This window comes from Botryllus schlosseri, chromosome 3 (genome assembly GCF_051294905.1).
Source record: "Botryllus schlosseri isolate E-star chromosome 3, Bs_hap1, whole genome shotgun sequence".
Classification (NCBI taxonomy): Eukaryota; Metazoa; Chordata; class Ascidiacea; order Stolidobranchia; family Styelidae; genus Botryllus; species Botryllus schlosseri.
Window position 1 is genome coordinate 16,144,551 of NC_137238.1, and position 25,940 is coordinate 16,170,490.

At 39.5% G+C, this 25,940-nt stretch overlaps 2 protein-coding genes across 2 annotated transcripts in view; both read right to left on the reverse strand.

Moving 5' to 3' along the window:
- The window catches only part of LOC145434950 (uncharacterized), a 236,662-nt gene that overhangs the window by 80,420 nt on the left and 130,302 nt on the right, over positions 1–25,940 (reverse strand). The window lies entirely within an intron of this gene.
- Positions 752–5,383, reverse strand: LOC145434952 (serine/threonine-protein kinase stk11-like). The gene is made up of 2 exons (XM_080312183.1): positions 4,399–5,383; positions 752–886 (listed from the first exon to the last, which is right to left on the reverse strand). The coding sequence occupies exon 1, from the start codon at positions 5,212–5,214 to the stop codon at positions 4,594–4,596; it is 621 nt and encodes a 206-aa protein (XP_080168309.1). The 5' UTR covers positions 5,215–5,383; the 3' UTR covers positions 752–886; positions 4,399–4,593.

Genomic DNA, 25,940 nt, shown 5'->3' on the forward strand with positions numbered 1-25,940 from the left:
CGTCGAAACTAATATATTAGTCATCAACATCCCAAGTTTCGCGGCCATACTAATCAAATTTTTTGTTGGCCTTGCAAGTCCACAATCTGAGTAATTCAATTTCGATAATATAGCAAATTTACGAAGTTACCTCGCGGGCCACATATGGCCCACGGGCCACGGGTTGACCACTCCTGATATAGACAGACCCATTTGATATTTTTTGAGAGCTGGATCCGGAGTAGTGGTAATAATGCGGCTGCGGAGCTGGAGCCGAAGATAATCTATGATAGAAGAAAGCTCCGGAGCCGGAGCTGGAGCAATGCAACATTTATTGCTGCTCTAAAGCCCTCGTTACGACTGATATTGGCGTTATCACAGGACTAAACTACAGCACGAGGCTTGCACCAATACACGGCCATGGAGAACTCTAATTATTATTAACTGACTGGTAGATTATCTAACATTATCCGATTGAATATTAGCCGAGGATTGCCTCGGGGCGATTGCGCGACGTTCAACCATCCCCACTAACGCCAACCGAATAATCCGACATTTCATGGCGGTAAACTAGTTACTTGAAATTATTTATCCTTCACAAACAGAGCCCAAATATGATTTATTTATTTATTTATTGAACGAATCTTATCAGTATATTTTCCGAAAATGATACATGTTTGAGTACAATGGCATCGAGTTAATAATTACTGAACGAGATCATATCGCGAGCGGGACTCTGTCTGACGATGATTAAATCCTTAGATTGGATACACTCTCATCGGGCGTATGATCTTTGCGCGACATGTTGGACGTGGAGCACAATCGGGACAAACATGCACATGCCCGCAAGGAATGAAAGCTGTGGTCGCTGCGTTCCCGTAGCAAATGATGCATTCACCGGAAACAACTGAAAGTAAATTGATGTATGTAAGTTAACAGAAGTCGAACTGATAATATACCGCAAGAGGGCTGTGTCATCGTGTCGTATATGGTGTAAATGCACAATCGCAATCAGTACTGTGGTATAGCTTTCGATTGTTACCCGTTTCATTGAATTTCGCGCTCGACAACTTGGTCAAAAATTACAGTCAAATTGTCTTTAGCCAAATGGAAAATATGGCGCGAACCAATTTCCCCGAGCCGTGAGATTTACTTGTGTCCACAGACACACCATACAGGACATTATGGTTGTATACTCAGGTTGAGTGGCGGGCGGGCGCCTAAATATGCCCTATCACTGCCACTAACGACTCTGTAGCGGTAGCTAGACGTCGAATAACGTTTTATCAAGTAGGCTCTTACATTCCATTGCGAATCCCTTGAAATGAGATATGCAAGTCTTCTGTGTGGAATATACCAGTTCCGTTATAATATATTCCATATCAGTGGTTCTTAACCGATGTTTAATGGAAAACTAGCGGTAATGTGTGTCAGTCCGGCGGGTTTCTTTGGGGTGGATACACATACTCAACTCATACATATGACTTGTGATAATACGCCCGTCTTGGCTATCATTGGTTGCAAGTATAAATCCAAACAGTAGTCGTATTGTGACTGCGATTTTTGTGGTGGTACTTCGCGTGCAGTGGCGTACACAACAGATGTTGGGGTTCGAAATAGAAATACCGTCCTTCTGAAATGCCAATTTTATATTTATATTATTTATAAGCCCATATGGAGCAATTAGTAGGCCTATTCACGATGTTGCGCTTCGGCTGAACCAGTGGTTTTCAGCATTCTTATCTTCGTGGACCCCTTTCGGACCGTCACGAACCCCCGCGGACCGCTACAAAGTTTTAGTTCAAATTTAGCTCAATTATCGTGCAATCGTCATCGTTCTTGTGCAAATAATAAAAGTAGGCTTACTGATAAACAGCAACAAAATGACTTTTCTCGAAAATAAGATTATACTTGTTGACTTCTAAAGCGAATTCCGCAATTGCATTTCTTGAAATAAGGAAACTAGTAATAAAGCGAAACTGCCTCGTGATTTTCCGTATTCAAAAATAAAATAAAAATTAGCTTATCAACTATTTTGAGGTTTCGCGGACCCTCTGAAAATGCTTCGCGGACCACCGGTTGAGAATCACTGGACTAAATGTAAACAATTCGATTGCAATTTTCAAGGCGAAGCCTTGCATTTCTGAACTGACATTACTGACATGAAACAGTGGATATCATACTGATTTGCAATTATTATTCATTACAATGTTTTTTAGCTTAGTCTGAGAATAGCATTTCAATAGTTTTGTTATGGTAACACTCTGTTCATGCGCAATTTATTTCATGCACCAGCAATCTATGGTCTCAGTCATGAATGAGATATGTAGAAAGATATGTATTGTGGTCGATTTTTGTTTTTATGACGCTATGAAAATTTGGGATTTGCAGGTTAGCAAAAACGATCCACAGGTATAAGTAAGGTTAAGAACCATTGGTACATATCTACGTTTGTATCAAGTTATCGTGCTGCAGGACTTCCCACAAATTAAAGTTCCCATTCAGGAGCAAAGTTATCTGCGTATTGTAAAATGATTTAGCCAAATCTAAGCCCAATGAAATTCAGACAAATCCCAATCCACCGTTCGAGTAGCAATGTAATCTATTCGACCAAACAAGTGAATTGCTTATTTTGAAAAAAAAATGCAACCATAGCTATTACCATATAGATCGTACTTTAAATAAATTTACGAAACGCAGTTTTATCAAGTTTAAATGACTCTTGTTCCCTTACGGCATCAACAGTAAACAGGACGTTCGATTTTAGTGTCAATGTAGTTGAATTTCGCGGTCAGCTTGACCCTGTTTGGTCACGTTTTTGACAGCGGAACCATAACATCCTGAAATAAATTTTTATATTCCAAAATTCAAGAATTGTCGGGTTCATGTGAGTTTTTGCATGGTGTCTTGCGGTAAAAAAATATTGTCTTCTGGACCCCAAAAGGACCGCCGACCCGAGTTTGAGAACCACTGATATAAATACACGAGAAGAGCTTCTTGGAGGAACAGAGCTTCAATGTACAATGGAATAGTACATCATATTGGAATGAACCCGAATATTTTCGTCTCGTCATTATTACAATCGTCATTACACTCGTCAGTAGTAATCGTCAGAAACTATAGTAGAGAATTCAAAATAACGTCATATATCAACAACTGCATATCAATAAATACATACAACAGACAGTAACACCGTTTACTACATAGGTCTCATACACGCGACGAAATTTTAGAATTCAAGTATTCAACAATGCATGCAAGTGCCATCTATCTTTTTTTAGATACAAGATCTTAAAGTTCACCTTAAAACTACTATAAAGATCACCGAAATCTCGAAATATTTCACTATCACATCACTTTTAAAAGCTACTATGCGGCAGATGATCTGCTAACGTCACATTTCTAATTCATGATGATAAACATGACCCTTGATGATTCGTGACTGAAAATTGTGATTTAGTTTGGTGCGAGCTTCTCGTAAAATTACTGGATTTGGGATTGACTGGGTGAGTTAGTAAAAATGACTTGAGTTGAGTCAGGTCAAACGGTAAAATCAGAGAAGGATTTGCAACTCGGAACGGTGACTTGGTATTCCTACAGACGAAACAATCTATGAAACTGTCATGGGGAATAGTAATATATCAAAACATCGTTGCTTGCGTTGCGTAGGATATGTGGCTATCTAATCAGGTCGGTATGGCTACCATTGGCATTCTGTGCCCCCCGTGACGTATAGTTGGCTACATGTTGGGTGTTGTTTGTTCTCTTTATCCATTTTATTGTCGGTGTCGAGAAATGTATTAGTACGCTCTACAGCTGTTACACCAATGAATTCTTTGCCGATTTGACATTTATATTCCAGGGGTCCGTAGACCCCATCGGGGTACGAATTACCTCACCAGGGTGCACGAGATGCATTGTGGAATTAGGCCCATATGCTGAGGAATATTTTCTTGGCCAATTTCTTCAACTGGAAAATAGTATTGGCTGTTTTCGCGATTTTACGTGAATGGGATTTCTGATTTTCATATAGGTACCATCAGAAATTGTGTTCAAAATGTCAGGGGCAACGAGAAATCTCATTGGTATCATAGAGGGTGCATGATGCATCCTCTCCTATGATGTCTATAACTCATTAATTAAAAATAAATTCTGCCCCCCAACAAAAACAATTTTAATCAAATATTTCATAATATGAATTTTTTCCGTGTCAAGCGTGAATACTACAATAGTAAATTACATATCTAAGATGAATGTGGAATGCCTGTTCACATGGTGTCGTCAAAAAGGCCTACTTGGAAATAATACATTGAATATCCTCAATATTGATGCTGCGGCCCGCGGAAATAGGCCCGCGAGCTCATTTGAGTTTGAGACCTCTGGTTTACTACCTGGTGTATCGATGTCAGCACTACATACCGCGAGTTTCATTGAAGAAAAATTTATGGTTTCGTATATCTTCAACCGATGGTCGATCTTCCGCATCTTTTGATAGCATCTGAGTAAAGACATCAATCAGCTGGTCTTTTTTCTCGCGAATTCCTGCACCAACGTTTGAAAGATCCAGCATTTCACCGCGAATAATATTGGCTCTCTAAAAGTTCCAATCACTACCTAAGGATGTTTGCCTTTGCTGATGAGTTGGGTCATGACGATGGCAAGGGAAAAGATATCAACTGCTTTGCTTATTCTAACAATACCATAGCGATACGTTTCTGGTGCACGGTATCCATCTGATCCTACCCCACTTCTCGTCTGGGTAACCTCCGCCGATCCGTCGGGGATCTCTTTGGTTATTCCGAAGTCAGAATATTTGAATGTTTTGTCCTGGATTACGAGAATGTTATCCGTTTTCATATCTCTGTGAATCAAACCGTTTCTATGTATGTATTCAAGTCCACCGAGTAGTTGTTTGGATATAAGACTGAACGTTTCAATTGACAGGTATCGGTCCTTGCGCTTTTCCATGAACTTTTCCAGATTACATTCACACAGCTCCATAATAATGTACAGATGCGGGCCCAATCCGTTCGTCTCAATCTCATCAAAATCAATGAATTTCACGACGTTTTCATGATCCAGTTTCTGCAAAACAGCAAGTTCCTTCTGTGCGCGATCGGATTTCTCGATAATTTTTACAGCGACTTCCCGAAACAGACCACCAGATAGGAGTTCTCGCCCTTTGCGAACATTACGTCGCTGATTCAAAGCCTCGGCCTCGCCCATAAACGCCATGTACTTCTTCCCTTTTATCCATATGGCGTCTGGAAAATGAAAATTCAGAACTTCGAATTCGTAATTCGAATCTATATAAGTAATCGTGCTGATTCGTCGCCATTACTGTGGGAAGAAATGTTTCCCTAATTTTGACAAGTGTGCGCACGCTCGCCAACTCACTGCACAGACCCGTGGATAGCAGTGCGTAACGACCAATGGACAGGTCCTCAATTCAGATATTTTGTGCGCAGCTTAGATTTTCTGTGCGCAGAGACAGTGTCAGTACTGCGCATTTGAACACGTGGGCAGCTTAGAGGGAACATTGTTGGGAAGTATGGCACTAAAGCGTCATTAACTGGTGTAGAAACTACGAATTATCACGTCACACTGTGCTTGGTTCAACGCATCATTTCCTCCATTCTAAAAAAGTATATTCTTGCAATATTAACACTAACTTTCCGGATGTGAAATTTGTTAAATAAAATGGGTATCAATTGAAAGCTACTGCAGCACTGACTACGAAAGTTTAAAATTTTATTTTGCTCTCCTGGTTATGTAACCCATGTAGTCCCGCATTTTCCATTGTGAAAAAATGGCATTGTGACGAAAAAGGTCGTCAGGAAGTATCGTGGAGAGTTGCGTCTCCTGTTAGAGCAAGGGCGGCCAACCTCTGACCCGCGAGAACCTTTCGAGTGGCCCCCGAGGTAATATTCAAAATTTGTTATACTATCAAAAAGATATTTATCCATATAATTTATTGTGAACTTGCAAGGTCAACCAAAAATTGATTAGCCTAACAGTGACAGTTGCTGAAATATCAGTTCAGACAAATTATCGTAGTCGTATATTATCATGAAGTAGAATATTTCACGGCTGGTATTATTTGACCTGAAATTTTTCTTAGAATTTTAGCGTTATTCATTGTCACTCGATTTCATAGTTTTAGCATTTTTGCCCTCTCCGGAGTCGAGTCTAACTATATTCGCAATTATGTCGCCGAATATGCGACTTTGCGTGTGCACTCAATGAAAGATCGTTGGCAATTAAACCTTAGCACAAAATGATAGACGGATGTTCGCCGGAAACATCAATATTGATATGTCCATTTGTTCAAGCGCGCAATAACCCTGTCCTTGCCAAATCAACCAAGCGGTATATAAAGGCAACACGGAATATATGCAAGCAACGATATTATTGAATGTATCCATTTGTTATCTTTGCGAAATGTGAGCTGACATAATTGTTGTCGAATTTGATGAGTAGTGAGATAAGTCTTGTTTGCACCGTTACCCAATGCGGTTCGATGCTATCGGACGACTAATAAAAGACCAATGCGCAATGGTTTGAAAATCTCGTGTGGCCCTTTGGCCACATTACCATTACGATCAGGGCTTCGGAGCAGGCGAAAATTTCAACTGCTCCAGCTCCGGCTCCGGAACTCTCTTTTATCATAAGTAAGCTCCGGCTCCTGCTCCGGAGCAGCATTGATACCACTGCTCCGGCTCCAGCTCCGGCTCCGGTAACATTACGTCAAAAACTAATGTATTTTGGATAAACGCTCAATTTGGAATACTTAGTGTTTCAAAGTAATTACAAACAAACACCACAATCAACGAATCAAAAACATTTATTTCAGCACAAAATGTTCAAAAACCATTCGTACGAAGAAATAGTATCGCGTCTATAAAGTCTTCTTTCATTGAGCATCTCAAATCGGATCGAATGATGCGCAATGCGGAGAAAAGTCTCTCCACACTCACTTGTGTCGGCAGCAAAGCTGTATCTGAGTATGCCACTTTTGGAAATATGTTTGGGTACATGGAAATGGCATCCATGACACTGAATTTGGAAGACCTGCAGTGGTAAAGCCGTGGTTCTGAACCTTCAGTAAGCCGCGGAACACTTACGCTAATCTACCAGCCTCCGCGGAACCACAAAATCAACCATAAAACACTTCCAACGACACATCTAATAATACTATAGATTACTGGTGCTCAAAATGAACTGTGCAGAGAAGAGTGGTTAAAGAATATTACCAATAAATTATAAGTTTCAGACAAAATGAAAACATTATAATGAATATACATTAGGGTTGTTCAGATTTGAAAAATTGTCAGGAAACTTCGATGCTTGTGACCCAAATGAAGGTTTAGTACATAAAAACACTTTTATGAGCAATTTTGGTCATCTTCGTCCTGATCTTCTATCCCCGAAAACCCCCCAAAGATCCACGGGGCAATTCTCCTTACTACTGGATATGCAATGTTGACCACGTCACCGGTGTATAGCTTTTGTGACGTTATCAGTTGAAAACGGCCGTGAGAGATGATATATTGCAATAAAATAGCCATGATTTCAAAATTGTACTTGAATGCAGTCCCATAAAGGCCACATGCATAACGATTTCACTCTGCACAAACTGTCTATCATGCTCATGGGAATCATGCAGTGGTTGCACCATTGACATCGGCTTGTTTTGGATCGTACATTGAAGAAGCGCCGTTGGGTTGCAATTCGTGAACAAATACTGATATTTTCAGCTAGTTTTCAGCCATAAGATATTATTCAAAGGTATGTAATGTCAGTAATACTTTTCTCAACTTCAAATCATCTGTAAAATACCGAGTTATCTTATTTTATGGTAGACTGCAATTTAGTTGCAGAAGAAAGTCAGAAACAAAGCGGATATGGGTTTTGCGGACCAACCATGAACAAGATTCAGGTCTGCCCACTATTTGGTCTGATATTCTGGTCACTATTCGGAAGGATATTTATCTGAGTGTATTAGTCACTCCAAGTTACCGACTCTAGATGAGGTTCTACTACATCCGCCATATCGGAAAGAAAATTGCCCCGAAACTACTACAACGCAGGACTGTGTCCTTCCAACTGTTGAAGAGGTTGACAACGTATGGAATATGACAAGAATATCTATAAGGCAAGCGCTAAACATTGTGTTGATGCATTGTTTCAGGCATTCTTCTTCAACTAAATTGCAGTCTACCATAAAATAAGATAACTCGGTATTTTACAGATGATTTGAAGTTGAGAAAAGTATTACTGACATTACATACCTTTGAATAATATCTTATGGCTGAAAACTAGCTGGAAATATCAGTATTTGTTCACGAATTGCAACCCAACGGCGCTTCTTCAATGTACGATCCAAAACAAGCCGATGTAAATGGTGCAACCAATACATGATTCCCATGAGCATGATATACAGGTTGTGCAGAGTGAAATCGTTACGCATGTGGCCTTTATGGGAGTGCAGTTGAGTACAATTTTGAAATCATGGCTATTTTATTGCAATATATCATCTCTACACGGCCGTTTTCAACTGATAACGTCACAAAAGCTATAAACCGGTGACGTGGTCAACATTGCATATCCAGTAGTAAGGAGAATTGCCCCGTGGATCTTTGGGGGGTTTTCGGGGATAGAAGATCAGGACGAAGATGGCCAAAATTGCTCATAAAAGTGTTTTTATGTACTAAACCTTCATTTGGGTCACAAGCATCGAAGTTTCCTGACAATTTTTCAAATCTGAACAACCCTAATATACATTGTGAAGCAGTATGACTTCTCATGTTCCCTTTCAGATACTATAGTTTAGAAATGCATGGTTTCTCGGCATTACCGAGAACGAGATCTATACCTGACATCTGACTGTAGATTAATAGCCTGCGGATAGATGTGCAATGTGCTTGTGCATTGTGCAACTGTCGGGCCTACACTGCTGAGCTGGCCAATCTCGCATGCTTTTCTTATTGTAACGAATGCTTAATACAAGGATTAGCACGAATACGATACACGCTTCTTTATTAAAAACGAAACCGCAGTCCGCTAACCACAGCTTGTTCTGTGCCTTGGAACTACCGGAATCCAGTTACGACACCCGCGTACCATGTTGCATTACAACGCGCTTGTTCACATTAACGACTGCATAGTAGGCTATGTAGTCAATACTCAACTCATAGACATGACCCAGTTATATTATGTAGATCGACCGCCGTATGTAACCTGGTCTACGCCTCTAGTTACCGACAGCGAGTTACTATACCAACATTCATCATATGTTAAATCAAAGCAGGAGATCTCATCGACTGTCTCGATTTCGTACCAATCAGAGCCCCGTGTCATGGACGATAATATAATATCCAAGGCGATATCCAATATTAAAAATTATAAATTTTAACATGATTTAGTCCGCTTGGAAGATAAACGTCTGTCTTACGCTTTAATCTTGTTTTATTGTATTGCTGGTAATCCTGTTCTAATATGCGGGTAAATGAATTATACCCCATTATGTTAGCGCAACAATGGCCCAAATATCAGGAACCAATGCCAGGCAGCACTGAGCGTGGGTCGCGTCTCGGGAATGATCGAAATTTCATCGTTTTAAATCAGTGTCCTGTGTCCACTCTCTCAATTTATTTAAATTTAATTCCAAATCAATGGAATTCAGCCAATTTTAGTAGCATATCATCTTATTAAAGACACCGGAGCTATTAACCTAACATCGAGCTCCAGCTCCGGCTCCTTTAAAATTTCAAATAGAGCTCCGGCTCCGCTGAAATTGCACGGCTCCGGGGCTCCGGCTTCGGGCTCCGGCTCCGGCTCCAAAGCCCTGATTACGATTGTATCAATATCCATGTCGAGAGAGAGAGAGAGAGAGAGAGAGAGTATTTTTTTCATTTAACTAAAATACATAACAGCACACGGCAATAATAGTGGTACAGAAAATTTGCATGCACAGTATTCGGGATTAGATAGGAATGACCGACACGACCTTGGGGGTCAACTAGTTTGATCACACCCGCATCAAACAGGTACAATTGACGCTATACATTCTGGCTGTAGCAATGTTAGTAAAAAAGAAAAAAAAAATAGACGATGGTGGAAATTGATCAATGAAGTAATGTCTGGCGAGGTAGGGCAACAGTGTTATTATAACGACAGTAAGAGATTAAGTGGGTCTTTTTTGAATCTATTACACCATGTAACAAAAATTTTGTTGAGCCGATTTTTTGATATTTCCTATACCGTATTCTTTAGTAAAACATGTTTCTGGCATTTATTTGGCTCAAGTGTCGTTTAATTGTTATTTTAAGCTTTTAAAGCTGCCTGCACCATGTTTTCTAGCTCCTGTATTGAAATTCCTACTTACTGTGACGTCACATTGATCCATCATTCAATTCATATTAGTTGATAGTTAGCAATAATCATATTTTCAGTCTCAGTTAATCAGTATTGACTACACACAGCAAGCAAGCTCAAATTCCTTTTCGTCTTGTTCTGATTGTGGATCTGATTGTGGATCTAAAGATTGTGGATCATCATTATAATGTCAACATCACAAATGTAATCTGCCTGCAGGCCGATTTTGATATATCTGTGGCCGGTATATCAGTTTGAAACAAATTATGCATAAAATATAGATAGAAGTAACCTTTATAATATGCTCATTAACTTCACTTTGGCATGAAGATTGGGGACAATGATAAAAACTGAGAATTTCATTTAATCTGCGAGACATGATGGGGACATGTGGAGGGATGTCTAAAGGAAGATCGGCATTCAATGTCATTTGTTATTGAAGAAGTTGAAGGGAAATTCCAAACCTTATAAAAGACTGTTATTGTTGTATGGGTGACATTTTTCCAAGGTTCAGAATAACTGAAAAATTAATTGAAATTGTATATCCTTCTATGGCATGCCATCCACTCTTAAGCACCTGTTCCGTATTGCAGTAAGTTTTCACTGCCAAAACTATCAGGCAAAAAAAAGGCTCCAGAAGACTCGACAGGGCTCAAAGATACAGAAAATGACTCCGATAACGACTTCAACAGTTCCTATATAGATATAAATCCAAAACCACACATTTGAACCAACACGAACTTGATGATTCTGACTCCAAGGTTGAAACCAGGGAAGGATGTCCTTCCACAAGAAAAGGGCATGAACGATTTTCATGGTATTCCGTAATACCAGCAGATTTCTCAGTTTATAGACCCAAATCATGCAAACTAAACCACTTTGGAAAATGCATGAAGTGTTTCTATCCTTTTATAATCTATGGTAGCCACTATTTCTGTACATTCCTTCGTTTTCTTAGTGGATTTGTATGCCCAATAAGGTAGGCTATTATGCGTATTATTACAAGGCAATTTTGAGTAAAACTAGAAATCACAAAAATTGACATTTCTCAACGAATTTTGGTACATGACGTTATTTTTGGTCCATAATAAGAGAGGATTTCTCATTTCACAGACGCAAGACACGCAAACAAAACCACTTCTGACGAGTTTTAAAGTGTTGATTTGGTACTTGATGCATGAATAAGCTATATTTGTTCATATTAACATTTTCATTAGCGTTTTCTCACCTCAATCAATAATTTTAGTGATTAACACGGAGAAATTATGAGTAAAATCAAAGATTGGAGAAATTGACATTTCTTCAAATTTTGACCACTTCAGGAAAGATTTTGGTTATCCTATCATCCTATTATCATTTCGTGGAAGGATGATGCACCTCGCAAATTATAACAGTATCAGAGAAGGCTTGCAACGATGATGGTTCGAATTTCATATACAATTGCTTCATGGAGTGCAATTTCTTTAATGTAAAATTGAACGAACCCACCTATCTCCAACAATTTGGCCAGATGCTCTCGGTGACTTGCAATCTCTGAAGGAAATACAAAAATAAGTCAAAATTATTGTCCTGAAAATTATAAAAATTCGTTTCAAGTAAATCGCATCTAAATTCTGTACCCAGCATTTGCAAGAGATGACTTAAATATACCATTGTTTTCAAATCGTACTTGCTTATTTTGATGACTTAGGCAAATGTGATCGACGGTCTCAACCTGCGTTAGTATATCGCTGTCAACTTTTTCATCAGACAGTAGTAGGGTTAACATCTGTAACGCGCGGTCAAGGGAGGGAGGTGAGTCAAAGAAAATTGAACAACGATGAATGAATGTAAAACAAATATGTGTATTTTCTATCGTTATATTATTGCATGATTGAGATTTTTGAAATTTTGACACCGAAAACCAAGGAATTTGCACATTTATAGTTTATAAATACGACGCGAAAAAACAGATGAGGCCCACACGAGTCAAGCGTCACCCGTGATAGTGTAATTCAGGGGTCACCAACACGCGGCCCGCGACTTGATTTGAAATTTCGGGAGAAAGCTAAGAAAACCATTTTGAAATCCTGAAATTGACCACAGTTTAAACACGTTGTTGTTGTTGTTTCAAAATACGGCTATTCTCCGGTGCCCAACATCATTATTCGTCACCAGCTTTGGCTTTGGCGATGTCAACAGCATTCCATCGAGGGAGAATAACCAACTGATATGAATGAGCTGGACCTATATGGCCTTGGCGTGTAATGGCCCTGACACTGCCAAGACCGAAACGTTCGGAAAACGGCATAGAGCGGTGGTTCTCAAACTGGAGGGGGCGCCCCTCTTATGGGGGTGTGAAAGCACCTGAAGGGGACGCGGAGCTGTGGTCTACTGATAAAAATTTTCGCGCTTCGCGCGATTTACAGCAAATTCATATTTTATGTATAGTCCGGAATTCATATAATATACCTCTCTCCATGCCATCAAACTATCCGTTGAGATTGCTAGTATTCAGGTTCTACTTTGTGATATGCGAGTGGTGTCCGTGTTTTGGTTTCAAAAAGTGTTAATAATAGGCATATTTTGATATAGGTGAAAGTATCTTTGTGAACTACGGTTTTACGATCTTGGGCCATCATTAGGCCGTGTCTTTAACGCGAGACAACCCCCGATTCCCCGATTCCAGCCATTCACTGATTAAATTGTCAGGTCACCCTAACAAACGCTGCACATCAAATTTGGTTCATTTCTAACAAAGATAGGACTCCGCAGGTCAAATTAAATTTTTTAATTTATTAGGTAAAATAAAAAAATAAATTAGATTTTTTGCCAACCCCGTGTAATTGTTGAGCTGTCTTCATAGACGATGCGAAACAAATTTAGCTCAATTCCAACCAGTAGAAGCGGAAATATTTCAGTTTTTCGTTGATATCCCACGGATTATCCACCAATCAACGATAATCCGAAAATGCTTTTCCCACAGGGCTTCCAACCTTTTCGGTTAAGGGCCACATGAGATTTGCGAGCCATTGCTCGGCCACTTGAATGTTGATAACTTTTTTCAGTCGTCCGAACGAACAGGATAAGGTAACGATGAAAAGAATTCTTATGTTACTACGAATTAGAATCGATAACAATTGTGTCATGAAAATTGAGTTTGCAACTGTACATAATTAACTAACTACCTAACCGCCCAAAGCGCGAAAATTTTCGAATTTTAATGATTGAGTTCGGCTAATACTATTGTCGCTTGCATATGTCGCATCTATGTACTGCTGGGCTGATTCGTTAAGGACATGGTTATTTGACGCTTGGACATATAAATATCGAATATTTCGACGAATATGCGTCAATCAATTTGTACAAAGGTTTCATCGCCGAGCATCTTTCTGCGAATGCAGACGTGAAGTCAGATGTTAGACGACACGTTCTCTCATAATTGCGAATATGGTCAAACTCTATCCAGGAAATTGGCAGTAATTTTAATTTTTAATTATGAGGAGATAGTACTAATAGCTAAAAAATGAGTGACAATAAATCGCGCGAACTGCTGAGACAATTATCCAGTCAAATATATCTACCACAAAATATAATACTAAATCAGTGGCTCCCAACGTGGGCGATATCGCACACCAGGGGGCGATTTGGCGGTCTAGGGGGGCGAAAATAACGAAGGGGGCGATAGGGGAGCGAAAATGGACGAAGGGGGCGATAGGGGGCGAAAACAACGAAGGGGGCGATGGCGCGTTAAAACAGCTATATTGGAGTCAGGACCGTAACTGCCGCACCCCAAACCCCCAATTGAGAGTGGGGGGGGGGCGAACTCGAACGGAGACCAAATGCATTTCGTGAATTAACATAAATCAGAGAGTAATTTAGAAATTTTAGAAATTCATGTAACTTTTTCAAAAAATTTTCGCGATCTAATATTTTCATGTATTTTGATTTGGGGGTACACGTCACCCAACAAAAATATGCATGATTTATGGAAATGGGATACTTCGGCGTCGGCCATTACTGCGCCACGACGTACCAAGACTATGGATTTAGAGCCTATATAACATGCGACTCCGAGAAGTGTGCCAGAACGATCAGCAGCGAGAAGACCTTTGCCGAAAAGAAATGCTCCTGTATTGACCGAAAACTTTGATATATATACCAGAGTTGGATCAATTACATTATTTCAGTTCAATTACAATTACAATTACAACTACTTCCATGCATGTTTCAATTACATTACAATTACAATTACTTCATGCTAAAAATATCAAATTACAATTACAATTACTCCTTGCATGCCTCAATTACATTACAATTACAATTAAAATTGCTGCTGTTGAACATGAAATTGAATAATCATAAATTCAACCGTGCTCCTTGACAACCGTAGCGTCGTAATTAACAACATATTCGAGTATTCATGTTTCATTCATGATGCGCAAATACCCGGTAATTAATTTTAAAAAACGTTTTCGAACTATTCCAGTATGCAGTATGTCGTTGAAAAAAGTATTATAATATATGCACGTGTTGGATTTGCGTATATAATATATAATTAAAGAAATATTATTATTTTGATCGAGGGACGTAGGAATTAGGATGAGGAGTAAAAACAAAACCGTGCTTTGTCAGATAAGACGTTATATAATATCCAAAGGTCTGGTTAGTTAGCCAGACGAAGTAACGATGCAGCATCGTGATCTGAAATCGTATTGTAGATTGCCAACCCACGGATAGATGCGCAAGATGTGAGTCACGGATGAATGCACCGACAAACGTACTGCAGAGCCGGCGAAAAGCAGCAAACTTTGTAGTCCTAGAGCTGGCGATCCAAGCGTTCAAATTTGATGCATCTGGTCTTTATCGTAAGCTATTGATGCACTAATTCCGAAAATACAAATTAAAATCTCGTCAGGGCAATGTAACTGCTCCAAAATAGCCGTTTAAGGCCGACTGTTCTGAAAAGTGAGAGCGCCGCAGCAGCATGACCACAACAAGGACCAATTACGCCCAGCGATCGTTCAGAACAATGCCGATTCCCTGACTTTCACGACTATTTTGGGATGGTACCATTGCCTGGAAATATACTTTCATTGCGGAATAAGTGCGATTAGGACCATACATATCAAAGTTCGACGCTTGGATCGCCAGCAATTGGACTATCAATTCTGCTGTTTTTAGCCGGCTCAGCAGTTCGCTTCTCGGCGTATTCAATCGTGAGTCATGTGTTGCGAATCCATCCGTTAGTTAGTAATCTAATAATTGTATATAATGGCAGCCGAGGCCAGCATAGCGGTAAAAATAAAAAAAACTTCGCCTGCAAGGGCGCAGTCAAGGGCTTCCGCGAATGGATCCATCAAATTCCTTGTCGACATTTAAAGAGAATGCATTATAAGTCAATTATTTTATGTTGTGCTTGTCAGGTCTCAATAGCAATTTAATGTAATTGAAATTGTAATTGAGCAAAATTTTTGTCAAATTACAATTACAATTACAATTACACAAAATAAAAATGCTTCAATTGCAATTACATTACAATTACATTGAAAAATGTAATTAATTACATTCAATTACAATTACAAATTACAATTGATCCAACTCTGATATATACCACACATGAATGTTTAATTCTCCATAGGCGCCTCAATGACTGGCGTTGAATGTTTCAGCCCTGGCGACCTTAACCCTACAGGACAAATGCCATCCCGCAAGGAAAAAAATATTTGCCAGTAAAGAAATATCAATTTGAAATCAAGTGCGTCTTTTAGTTTGGTACGTTTTGGCGATTTCCATATCTTCTGACATAGCGGATATGAGAGGTCACGAAATAGCATCATGTAACGAAGTCAATATAACAACGATCCCACGCGAAGATGTTTAATTATTATTTAGGGGCCTACCTTTTCCAACAAACCAAACTCAGTTCCGCCGGTAAATCTGATTACGTGAGCAGAAAGAGGAAAAAAAATTGATAGCAATATATAGATGCGATTCCTCACCATATTGACCGATTCAAACATGAATTATATAAATTTATTACGTTTAGGCGACATACGGTGAATCACTAAACAGTACATGAAATAGGGTATATCTGATATGTAGCGACAAAAAGCCCATTGTCTGAGGGGGTCTGGGGTTTGTTTTATGACCCTATGGGTCAAAAGAACAACGTTTTTGTGGGGGGGGGGGGGTTGACGAAGTGCTGTGGTTTGGTTCCCAATATTTGGGGGGCGATGATCTGTGTGGAGCTTCAAAAGGGGGCGATGAGTCAAAAAGGTTGGGAACCACTGTACTAAATGGTCATGAACGAAGATCTACGAAAATTGTAGCTAGCCCCTGGCGTATACGCTAATGCGTCGGAACGGATATTTTAAGTATCTATATCCAAAATTTTTCAGTCAGGGAATTCAAAGATTTGGTTGGCCTTGCAAGCTCACAATAAAATAGCTGGGCAATATATTATTTGATATTTTATCTAATTTTGAGAATTGGCCCGCCGGCCACGGGTTGGACGCCTCTGCCATGAAGGAACATCCTATTATCATGTCGTGGTTGGATGGTTTACATGTTACTCCCAAGCTATAGCAGTTTCAGAGAATGCAAGCAATGATGATGCTCCGAACTTAATTTACTTTTGATTTCGTGGATGGCTGGATTGCACTTCATTCATTGGAATGTTTTACGAACCCACCTCTTCGTAACCTATTGATTTCATCCGGATCAGTTTGTCAGATACTCTCTCTGAAAAATTAATGCGAAATGTTCAGAAATTATTGCACAGATCATGATTAGAATTCATTTCTAGAAATTAGCATCTAAATTCCATACCGACTTTTTGCGAAAGATGACCTAGCTAGAGTTAATATTTTTGTCCAAATCGCAATCGCATAATAGACGAATAAGTCAAATGTGAGCTGTGTCTGGAGTCCGCTTTCTCATCAGGCAGCAGTACAGCATTTACATACTTAACTTCGTCTATGGTGTTCAGAAGTTGTCTTTCTACGTAAATAGAATTATGATGTTTCGTCGCCATGTCAATAACGATTTGTTGGATATACTGCATTTGTATTTCAATTACTTAAGTTTAGTTAGTCGTTGCCATATTTTGACTATTGAAACTTGTCACAACAGATATGTGCGTACTGATGAAAGCCAATGAGTCGGAAACTCCAACAGTTTTGTAGAATGTGTCGATAATTAGAAAAGTAATCCATCGATCCACAAAATGTTGTTAAAGGTGATCGTGGGAAAACGTTGGAAATATATGTCTATACTTACTTGCAATCACAGCTCCGAACGCACCAATCACCGTCGCACAACCAGCCGCGGCAACACCGATAACAGGGACAAGGAAGGGCAGAGGCATACTTAAAAATATGCTATATCATTTTAAAACAACTCTAGGGATGATCAGATTTGAAAACTTGTCAGGAAACTTCGATGCTTGTAACCCGAATGAAGGTTTAGTACATAAAAACATTTTTATGAGCAATTTTGGTCATCTTCATCGTGATCTTTTTTCCCGAAAAGCCCCCAAAGATCCACGGGGCAATTCTCCTTACTATTTGATCTGTAGTGTTGACAATGTCACCGGTTTATAGCTTTTGTGACGTTATCAGTCGTAAAGGGCCGTGTAGAGATGAGATATTGCAACGAAATAGGTATGTGTTCAACATTGTACTTAAATGCAGTTCTAAAGGCCACATGCATCTCCGTTTAGCTCTGCACAACCTGTCTATCATGTTCATTGGAATCATGTATTGCTTGCACGGTTAACATCGGCTTGTTTAGGTACGCACATTAAAGAAGCAGCGCTGGGATGCAACCATGATTCCCATAAACATGATTGACACGTTGTGTAGAGCAAAACAGAAATGAACGTGGCCTTTATTGGACTGCATTTAAGTAGAATTTCAAAAACATAGGTATTTTATTGCAATATCTCATCTCTACGCGACCCGTCTTAGACTGATAATGACACAAAAGCCATAAACCGTTGACATGGTTAACATTTTAAAAACCAGTAGTAATGAGAATTGTCCTGTGGATCTTTGGGGGTTCTCCGGGTTGGAAAATCACGATGAAGATGACCAAAATTGTTCATAAAAGTGTTTTATATACTATACCATCATTTGTGTCATAAGCATCGAAGTTTCATCACAATTTTTCAAATCTGATCAACCCTACTAAACACCACGCCTCGCCACCTCATCCGCGTCAGCGGTGTCTTACAAAAAGCCTAGAGGTGGGCCGTGCTATAAGTCGGCAGTTACGGAAAATAAGAAGAATATCGGCCTGGTGTAAATGACCATAGTAGTCGACAAACACCATGAATACCCCAAAAACAAACAAACAAACCAGCAGAAATGAATAGAATAATTTATAGAATCCCTAGCAAATTTATATAATTTTAGTGAAGCAAAATATCCTATTTGCGGGATTCACCTCAATGAACTTTGCTAGAAGGATGCATGTACGTTAGGGTTGTTAAAAAAAAAACTTTTTTTTCCAAATCTCACTCGCCTAGTGACTAAATCGTCAGGTTGTCCGAGAAAACGATGCACACCAAATTTGACTCAATTCCAACCAGTAAAGGCCGTGCAATCTTGAATTTTTTAATTCATTATAAAAATAAAATAAAAAACTTCTCAAATTTTTCTGTCAACCCCAAGAAATTGTTGAGTTGTCTTCAAAGACGATGCAAAACAAATTTGAGTCAATTCCGACTTGTAGAGTAGACTTGTAGAGTTATTCGCGTTTTTCGTTGATAATTGTCGGATTATCCTTGATCCGGGGATGACGATTTAGTCACTAGGGGAGTGAGATTTGAAAAAAAAAAATTTTGAACAACCCTAATGTACGTTGCTCATTGCACAGTGCAAACATCAAAGACATGCGTTGAGGTTCATAGTTACTGAGATACTGACCCCTTCGGAGTCATATTAACATCTATATAAACTAAAACTGGTAGCTCATTCAAATTAGGCATTGTTTCTTGTCCCATTATAAGACGCTACGCAAGAAAGTATACCATATTCACAATTGAATCTAGGTATTGATTAACAGCTACATCAGGGATGGGGGTTACTTGCAATCCACTACATATTGGCCGTCGTGACTTCACAATTCGTACTAAATCCTGTATTTGCGAAGTCAATTGCCGCATCATTTTACTGCGCTGCCACTATCGGAGTGTGACGCCTACACACGGCGCGACGAATTACACATTATATTATTTCATTACGCTGTCTTTTTACGCAACAAACCCGAAATCCTTGTTTCTTTGCGATTTCGGGGAATTATGGTAACCTGATATTTTTAACTTTCTAATTTTCGGAATGAGTGAAACAGTAGTTTTCAGTTACTGCTATATGGTTATAATAAATTAGGAACCATATAAGATGAATTGCGCTATCATAGGTCAGGCCAGAATCGTCTGTGCCCCACCCATTTCTTCTCACACTTTTTAACAATAAAATAGAAATTGCGCAAGTTTGTGCGTGAAAATTTTCAAAATTTGTCACTTATGAACATAATTAGAAACATACCAATATTATATATATGCTCAATTTGAGGAGAGGTCACAAATAGTTTCAAAATATCCCATGTAGAATAAATTGAGTTTTATACATTCATGAAAATGAATTAATTTGTCCAATTCGGGAGCGGGCCTATTCAAGTGGTATACTATCAACTATCTATGAGGTTTTCTGTCGTTCTGCCTGTCTGTGGAATGTCGCCACCCATGAAGATGTTGCTGACGAGAAACTTTCTATCATTATCTTATATTATCTTGGTACAGTATTGTTGAGCTAGTCCAAGAATCTTTTGGGCCCAGGAACAATTTAGATCATTCCGCCCAAAATTTCATTTGTAGTTTGATCAGGAGCTGCCACAGCGCGAGAATTACAGCTAATAATCTCATTCTAGCACGTTTTCAGGTCCGGTATAGCAATGACGGGACGTTTCATCATATTATTCAGAAATAGAAAAGAGCAATATTCTCGAGACTCTCGAAAATCAATATCGCTTTCGGCTATACTGGATTTATTTTAGTTTCGTGATCATGTTGCGATTTGCAGTTCTGTCATGCATATTGTGATAGCAAGTGGAAATTCAAGGAATTTCCATCAGAATCTCCACTATTACCGAAAACGGTACATTTAAAGCTGGGGTGGCCAACCTTTTTGCCATTCACGGCCACTTGTCAATTATTTATGTAGCCCCCGGCCGCATTCCAGGTCATAGCCGCAGTAAACTAACTTGACTCCAAATACCCATTACCCATGTTAAACTTTTTATGTTCATTTCCAGTAGACTTCGTACTAGTATACTTTTTCATAGCGGCATACTATTGACACCGAAATCACGAGGGGTCGTGTACGAATAGATAATGGGACATGTCATGATCGCGCGAACCGCTAAAATGTTTTCAGAATCACGAATGAATATCGTCAATAATATTAGTAGTTTCACATATTAGCCTACTATCAATCAATTATCCGTTTTCAGCCCATGTGATCAGATTAGCCGGTAGCGAGTTGATGAAGGGGGTGATTTTCGAAAATTTAGGGCAAGTTATAAAGTATGATGCATCTTCGGGTGGACCAATTGTTATTAGTCATGTCATTAGTTACATGCTGCTATTTCTTGACCTCCAACCAGTATTGAACGTATAGTAGAAACAAATTTCATTCGTGGGGAGCACACGATTCTATGTTGGCATTTCAATATCGGGCGCATCATTTTATCCGCTGGTCACATCTGTAGCATATTGTGGGGCTCAGATTGCAAAGGACGCTGCTGTATTGAAATCGAAGAAAGAAATCGCATTGAATCGCGCGCAGCGTAAAAACGTTTTTAAAAATAATTAACATCTCTCAAATATTCGGGTTTAAATTCGCACATTACATTTGAATATCGACAGCCGGACAAAGTTCCTTCTACGGCTGCTGGTTGGCCACCCCAGATGTAAAGGTATATATTTAAACTTCATTTAATCGGCCTCCGGTCGTATATTTGCCAAATACATTGTTGGGGGATAAGTCTGTTGTCAAAATTGAGTCATATTTGCAGTAATAATATATCTTACGTATTCGTGTGATAGTGAAGAATTTAGAGATAACATTTTTACACCATTTGTCTGGTCTGGATCGCAAGGGACCTGAAGCTTTGAGTCTGGCCCGCTACCAAAATTGAGTTTGACACCACTGGTATAGAACATTTCATGGCTCGTTTGCAAACACCAACATAATCATAAAACGGTCCCCTGGGATTTTTTTAATGACACAACACAAAACAACACGTTTTATGTCGTGGCGTTGGTGGGGTAATTGTAGCCGATTTCCAGCGACCAGATCGGCTATGTTTGGTTGCGTTTTTGAGAACGCAACTCTAATATCGTGAATTACATTTGACCGGCTTCAAGTTACATTCAATCCCCGGTAACGTTGGTCTTGGCCCTCACAGAGGCGAATCCTTCAGACCCCTTTTACCCATACGAGTGATTTCGTCACTGTCCTTTATACATTTCATTCACAAATACAACTCATTAGCGAGTCAAAGGATAGCTAACGGAAATCGCAAAATTTATTAATTTGTTTCCACCGGCTTAGTAAGCACCATCGAGTGTGTCGTTACATTCTGGTCGCGTGAAGCATGAAGTTGAGAGTGAATCAATTTTATTAATATTAGCAATTACTTTGTTGAATGATTGTCGCTACCCAAAAGATATTGATATCACTCACACGTACCAGACTACGTACTAACGAAAATATTATTTTTTGGTTCGCAATTCGACGCAGGCAGCAATATTTTCCTCCGCGAAACGCATTTGTACCACGTGGTGCTTAGACTCGATGCCAGCTATTTCGGTACCCGAACATATCAATATCGAAGGATCCATGCAACTAACATCAGATGATAATTTTGGCCACGGCTTTATCGCCAGTGATCTTTTCGGCAGCACTCTTCTTGTGAAGTAGCATGTTGCCCAGAATTTTTCACGACTGGTGTGTCCTGGCGCGGCAATGGTCATCGCAGAAATGCCCATGATGCACCTACAGGTCAATGGTCGCAAGCGATGCTCTCACTCATGATTGCGAATACAGGTAAACTGATGGCACAATAAAACCAAAAAGGCGTATAGTGTCACTGAAGCGCGAGATGCGCGACTAAAATTACAAAATCTAATAATTATACACTAAAGTACTCTATTTTATGTATTAATTAGCGATATAATGTCGAGCCACAATCGAGTTTAGTTCAAAAATAGTTGCCAGAAATATTTTGAAATTTGTTTTTTCTGGATCATTTTAATTATTTGCAACGTGCTTCGTTATCCTACAACAGTGGTCGGGAACCTATGGCTCGCGAGCCATATAGGGCTCTTTTGGGCATAAGATATGGCTCTTTGTGAAATTTTTATTTTTGTGCCTAATTTATCTATATTGCAGCAACCTGTTATTAATTCTTCAGCACGATCAGTAATTATTCTTGTGACAGCATAAACATGTCGTGGAAAGGTTGATATAGTGGCGTATTCGGGGTCAGGGTTTCAGTTCAGAACCCCTTTTCAAAATCCTCAAATTTAAGTTGCTATCGTGCCGGCGACCAATATCACTCTCGAATTCGATGTATCCGCCAAGAAATCTTGGATTGCACGATACGTTGATTGATCAAAGAGAGTAGGATACGTTGCGGCACCTCTATCACAATGCAATTTTCAAATACACATCGTCTTCTAATCTACAGCGAGAAATGAACTACCGTGGAAGTGACATTCACAATTCAAATCACAAACAACGCCATAGGTATCCACGCTCTTGATTGATAACGTAGCTTTGTAGTCGCTGTTGAAATATAGGCGCGTGGAGAAACGTTATGTTACCGCCGAATACTCTGAGAATTGAGAAGTCGTATCGGAATCAGTGCGACAATAATCAGTTATCAATATCAGTTATTATAAATTCTATGATATTTACAATGAATTGCGATATTACAGGTAAGGCATCGCCCGGCCGTGCCTCACCTATGCCTTACCTCTCCTTTAACGCTTTACTTTCGAATGAAGGTTAACCTCAACAATTATCAACCAGACTACAAAGTCATCAGGAATGCCATGCAACACCAAAAGATGCATTAACTCTAAAACCGTGTAAAACGTAGATTCACACTTTTACTGTTGTCTACGGCTGTTGGTAATCTAAATGGTAATTGTGTTAAGCTTCGAAAAATATCATATGCCTAGCAAAAGATCTATGTAACTCAAGTTTTGCATACTCATTACTCAAAGGCAACCAGCATGATTAGTACGAGTTTTTACAAAGAAAATACGGTGCAAACGACCAATCCCACGTAGCGTTTTCGAATTTGCGCTACGATGACGTCACCATTTTTCAATTGTGACGTAATAGTTGATGGACATGTATGGCTCTTTGGGAGTTCAAATGGAAAATGTATGGTCAATATGGCTCTTCGGACGAAAAAGGTTCCCGACCACTGTCCTACAAGAATTGTCTTTCGGACCCCAGTATGATCACGGAGACTAGTCTTGGAACCAATGCACTAGACTGGGTGGCCAACCTTTCTGCCATTCACGGCCGCATTTAGTCTACTGATGTAGCCTACGGCAGCATTCCAGGGCAAAGTCGTAATGAGCTAGCTGGACGCCAAATGGCCAAGTTAGAGTGTATGTGTCCATTTCTGGTGAACTCCGGACGAATCTATTTATTCACAAAGGCTTGCTGTACGCACCCGAATCGCGAGTGGTATTTAGTTACGTAATGGGAAGGCTAATAGTTGCGCGATGCGCGAAAATGTTTTCAGATTTACTAGTGAATTTCGTCATTGATAATAATATTAGTAGTTTTACATATTACTACCAAACATTAATTACTTTCTCAGCCAATGTGATGGGATTTACCGGCAGGCTTGATGGAGGGGTGTTTTCGAAAATTTAGGGCAAATTACAAATTACAAATTACAAATTACAAAGACATGATGCGTCTTCGGGTGGGTCGATTGTTATCAGTCACGTTGCTGCATGCTGTTATTTCTTGACCTCCTATGCCAACACATAATAATTGAATTACGTATCCACGGCCACAGGTTGGCCACCCCAGCGCTAGACGAACAAGAACGTGGACGGACATTTTGTGCCATCCCTTCCATCTATCTATCTACTTATAAAACATATTCTACTTAAACGTCGGATACATCGACCATACTTCATTGATCTTTGAATGATCCTCATTTAATTCATAATCATTGACAGATAGTTATCTCGAAGAACGTCTTATATACACGCTAACAGCTATTTAAAATAATGATCTCGCTACAACCCTATCTCTGCCTTATATGCTATAGAGCAGGGGTTCTCAACCCGCGGCCCACGACATATTTCATTATGAAAGCAATTTCTACTGGCACTGTATTCAATTCAATTCAATTTACTGCTAATGATTTCATTATTTCAATGCACCACAAGACTGCGATACAATGATAGATAGGATGGTGCCGAAACGAGTATAGGAGAAGTCTTCGGTATTAGACACCCCCTGGCCTAGGTGATGTAAAAAGAAGGCATGCACACTGAATGAAAAGTAAAGGAAGATAATATAAAAGGACAGCTGATAAATAATGTGGCATGTGTCGAAAGACGAGATCGAGATGTCAGGTCGTGGTCCGGTAAAGAGGGCTATTGTAAACATATTAATTTAGCTACTTATAGCTCTTTTATCGCACCGTCTCTGTTTCGTTTGATTACCTATTCTTTGGTGTGTTCTGGTTTCTTGATATATGCTCGAGTTTAGATTGTTATTGTTTTGAATCGATAGCCGGCTGGACTCTGGTTCAAGAGCATGCTCTTCCGTACTAAGGCTTACACTTTTAAAGAGTGCTTCACTTACCGCGAATGGTTTGAACAGAAACAAGAACAAGGGGCGGGAAATTAAACGGTGGAAACTTGGTTTGTAACGCTGCGTGGAACAATGAATTCGTTTTCTCAGATATAAAGGGAAAACCGACGTGTCATATTTGTCGAAGAACAGTTGTCGTAACGAGGAGTAGAAGCCTCTGATATCACAACAGTTTCTTCTGGAGCTATACATATCGATGATATCAAAAAAACGTTGCTAGCTATAGGTGTCCAACTGTTCATATTTCGAGGCATTGTTAAAATTACCGACGACGTTACAGACGCATCGTTCGACATTGCTTGGAATATCGCTTAACCGAAGAAATATGCTAGAGAAGGTGTGACTTCGTTAAAACGTAAATATACTGTGGGGATATTAGCTGTTTCCGGAACTTAGCAACAAGGACATCATCAAGTGACAAACTTCAAGCTACTGTTGTCTGCTTCAAACATGACCAGAAGAGTAACAGCAATGTCAGTCCATCTTTTATCACATGTTCTGAAACACGTTGCCGCGCAGACGAATTTACCTAGCACCGGACGAATCCGTGTTAACATAATGTGCGAATATTCGCTGTTTCCTGAACTTAACAGCAAGGACACCATCACATGACAAATTTTGTAGCTACAGTTGTCTGATGCAACCGCGACCAGAAGAGTAGCAGCAATGCCAGTCGACTTTTTA

Excerpts from the sequence above, each read along its gene's own strand:
- LOC145434952 (XM_080312183.1), bottom strand. The coding sequence starts at position 5,214 with ATGGCGTTTATGGGCGAGGCCGAGGCTTTGAATCAGCGACGTAATGTT.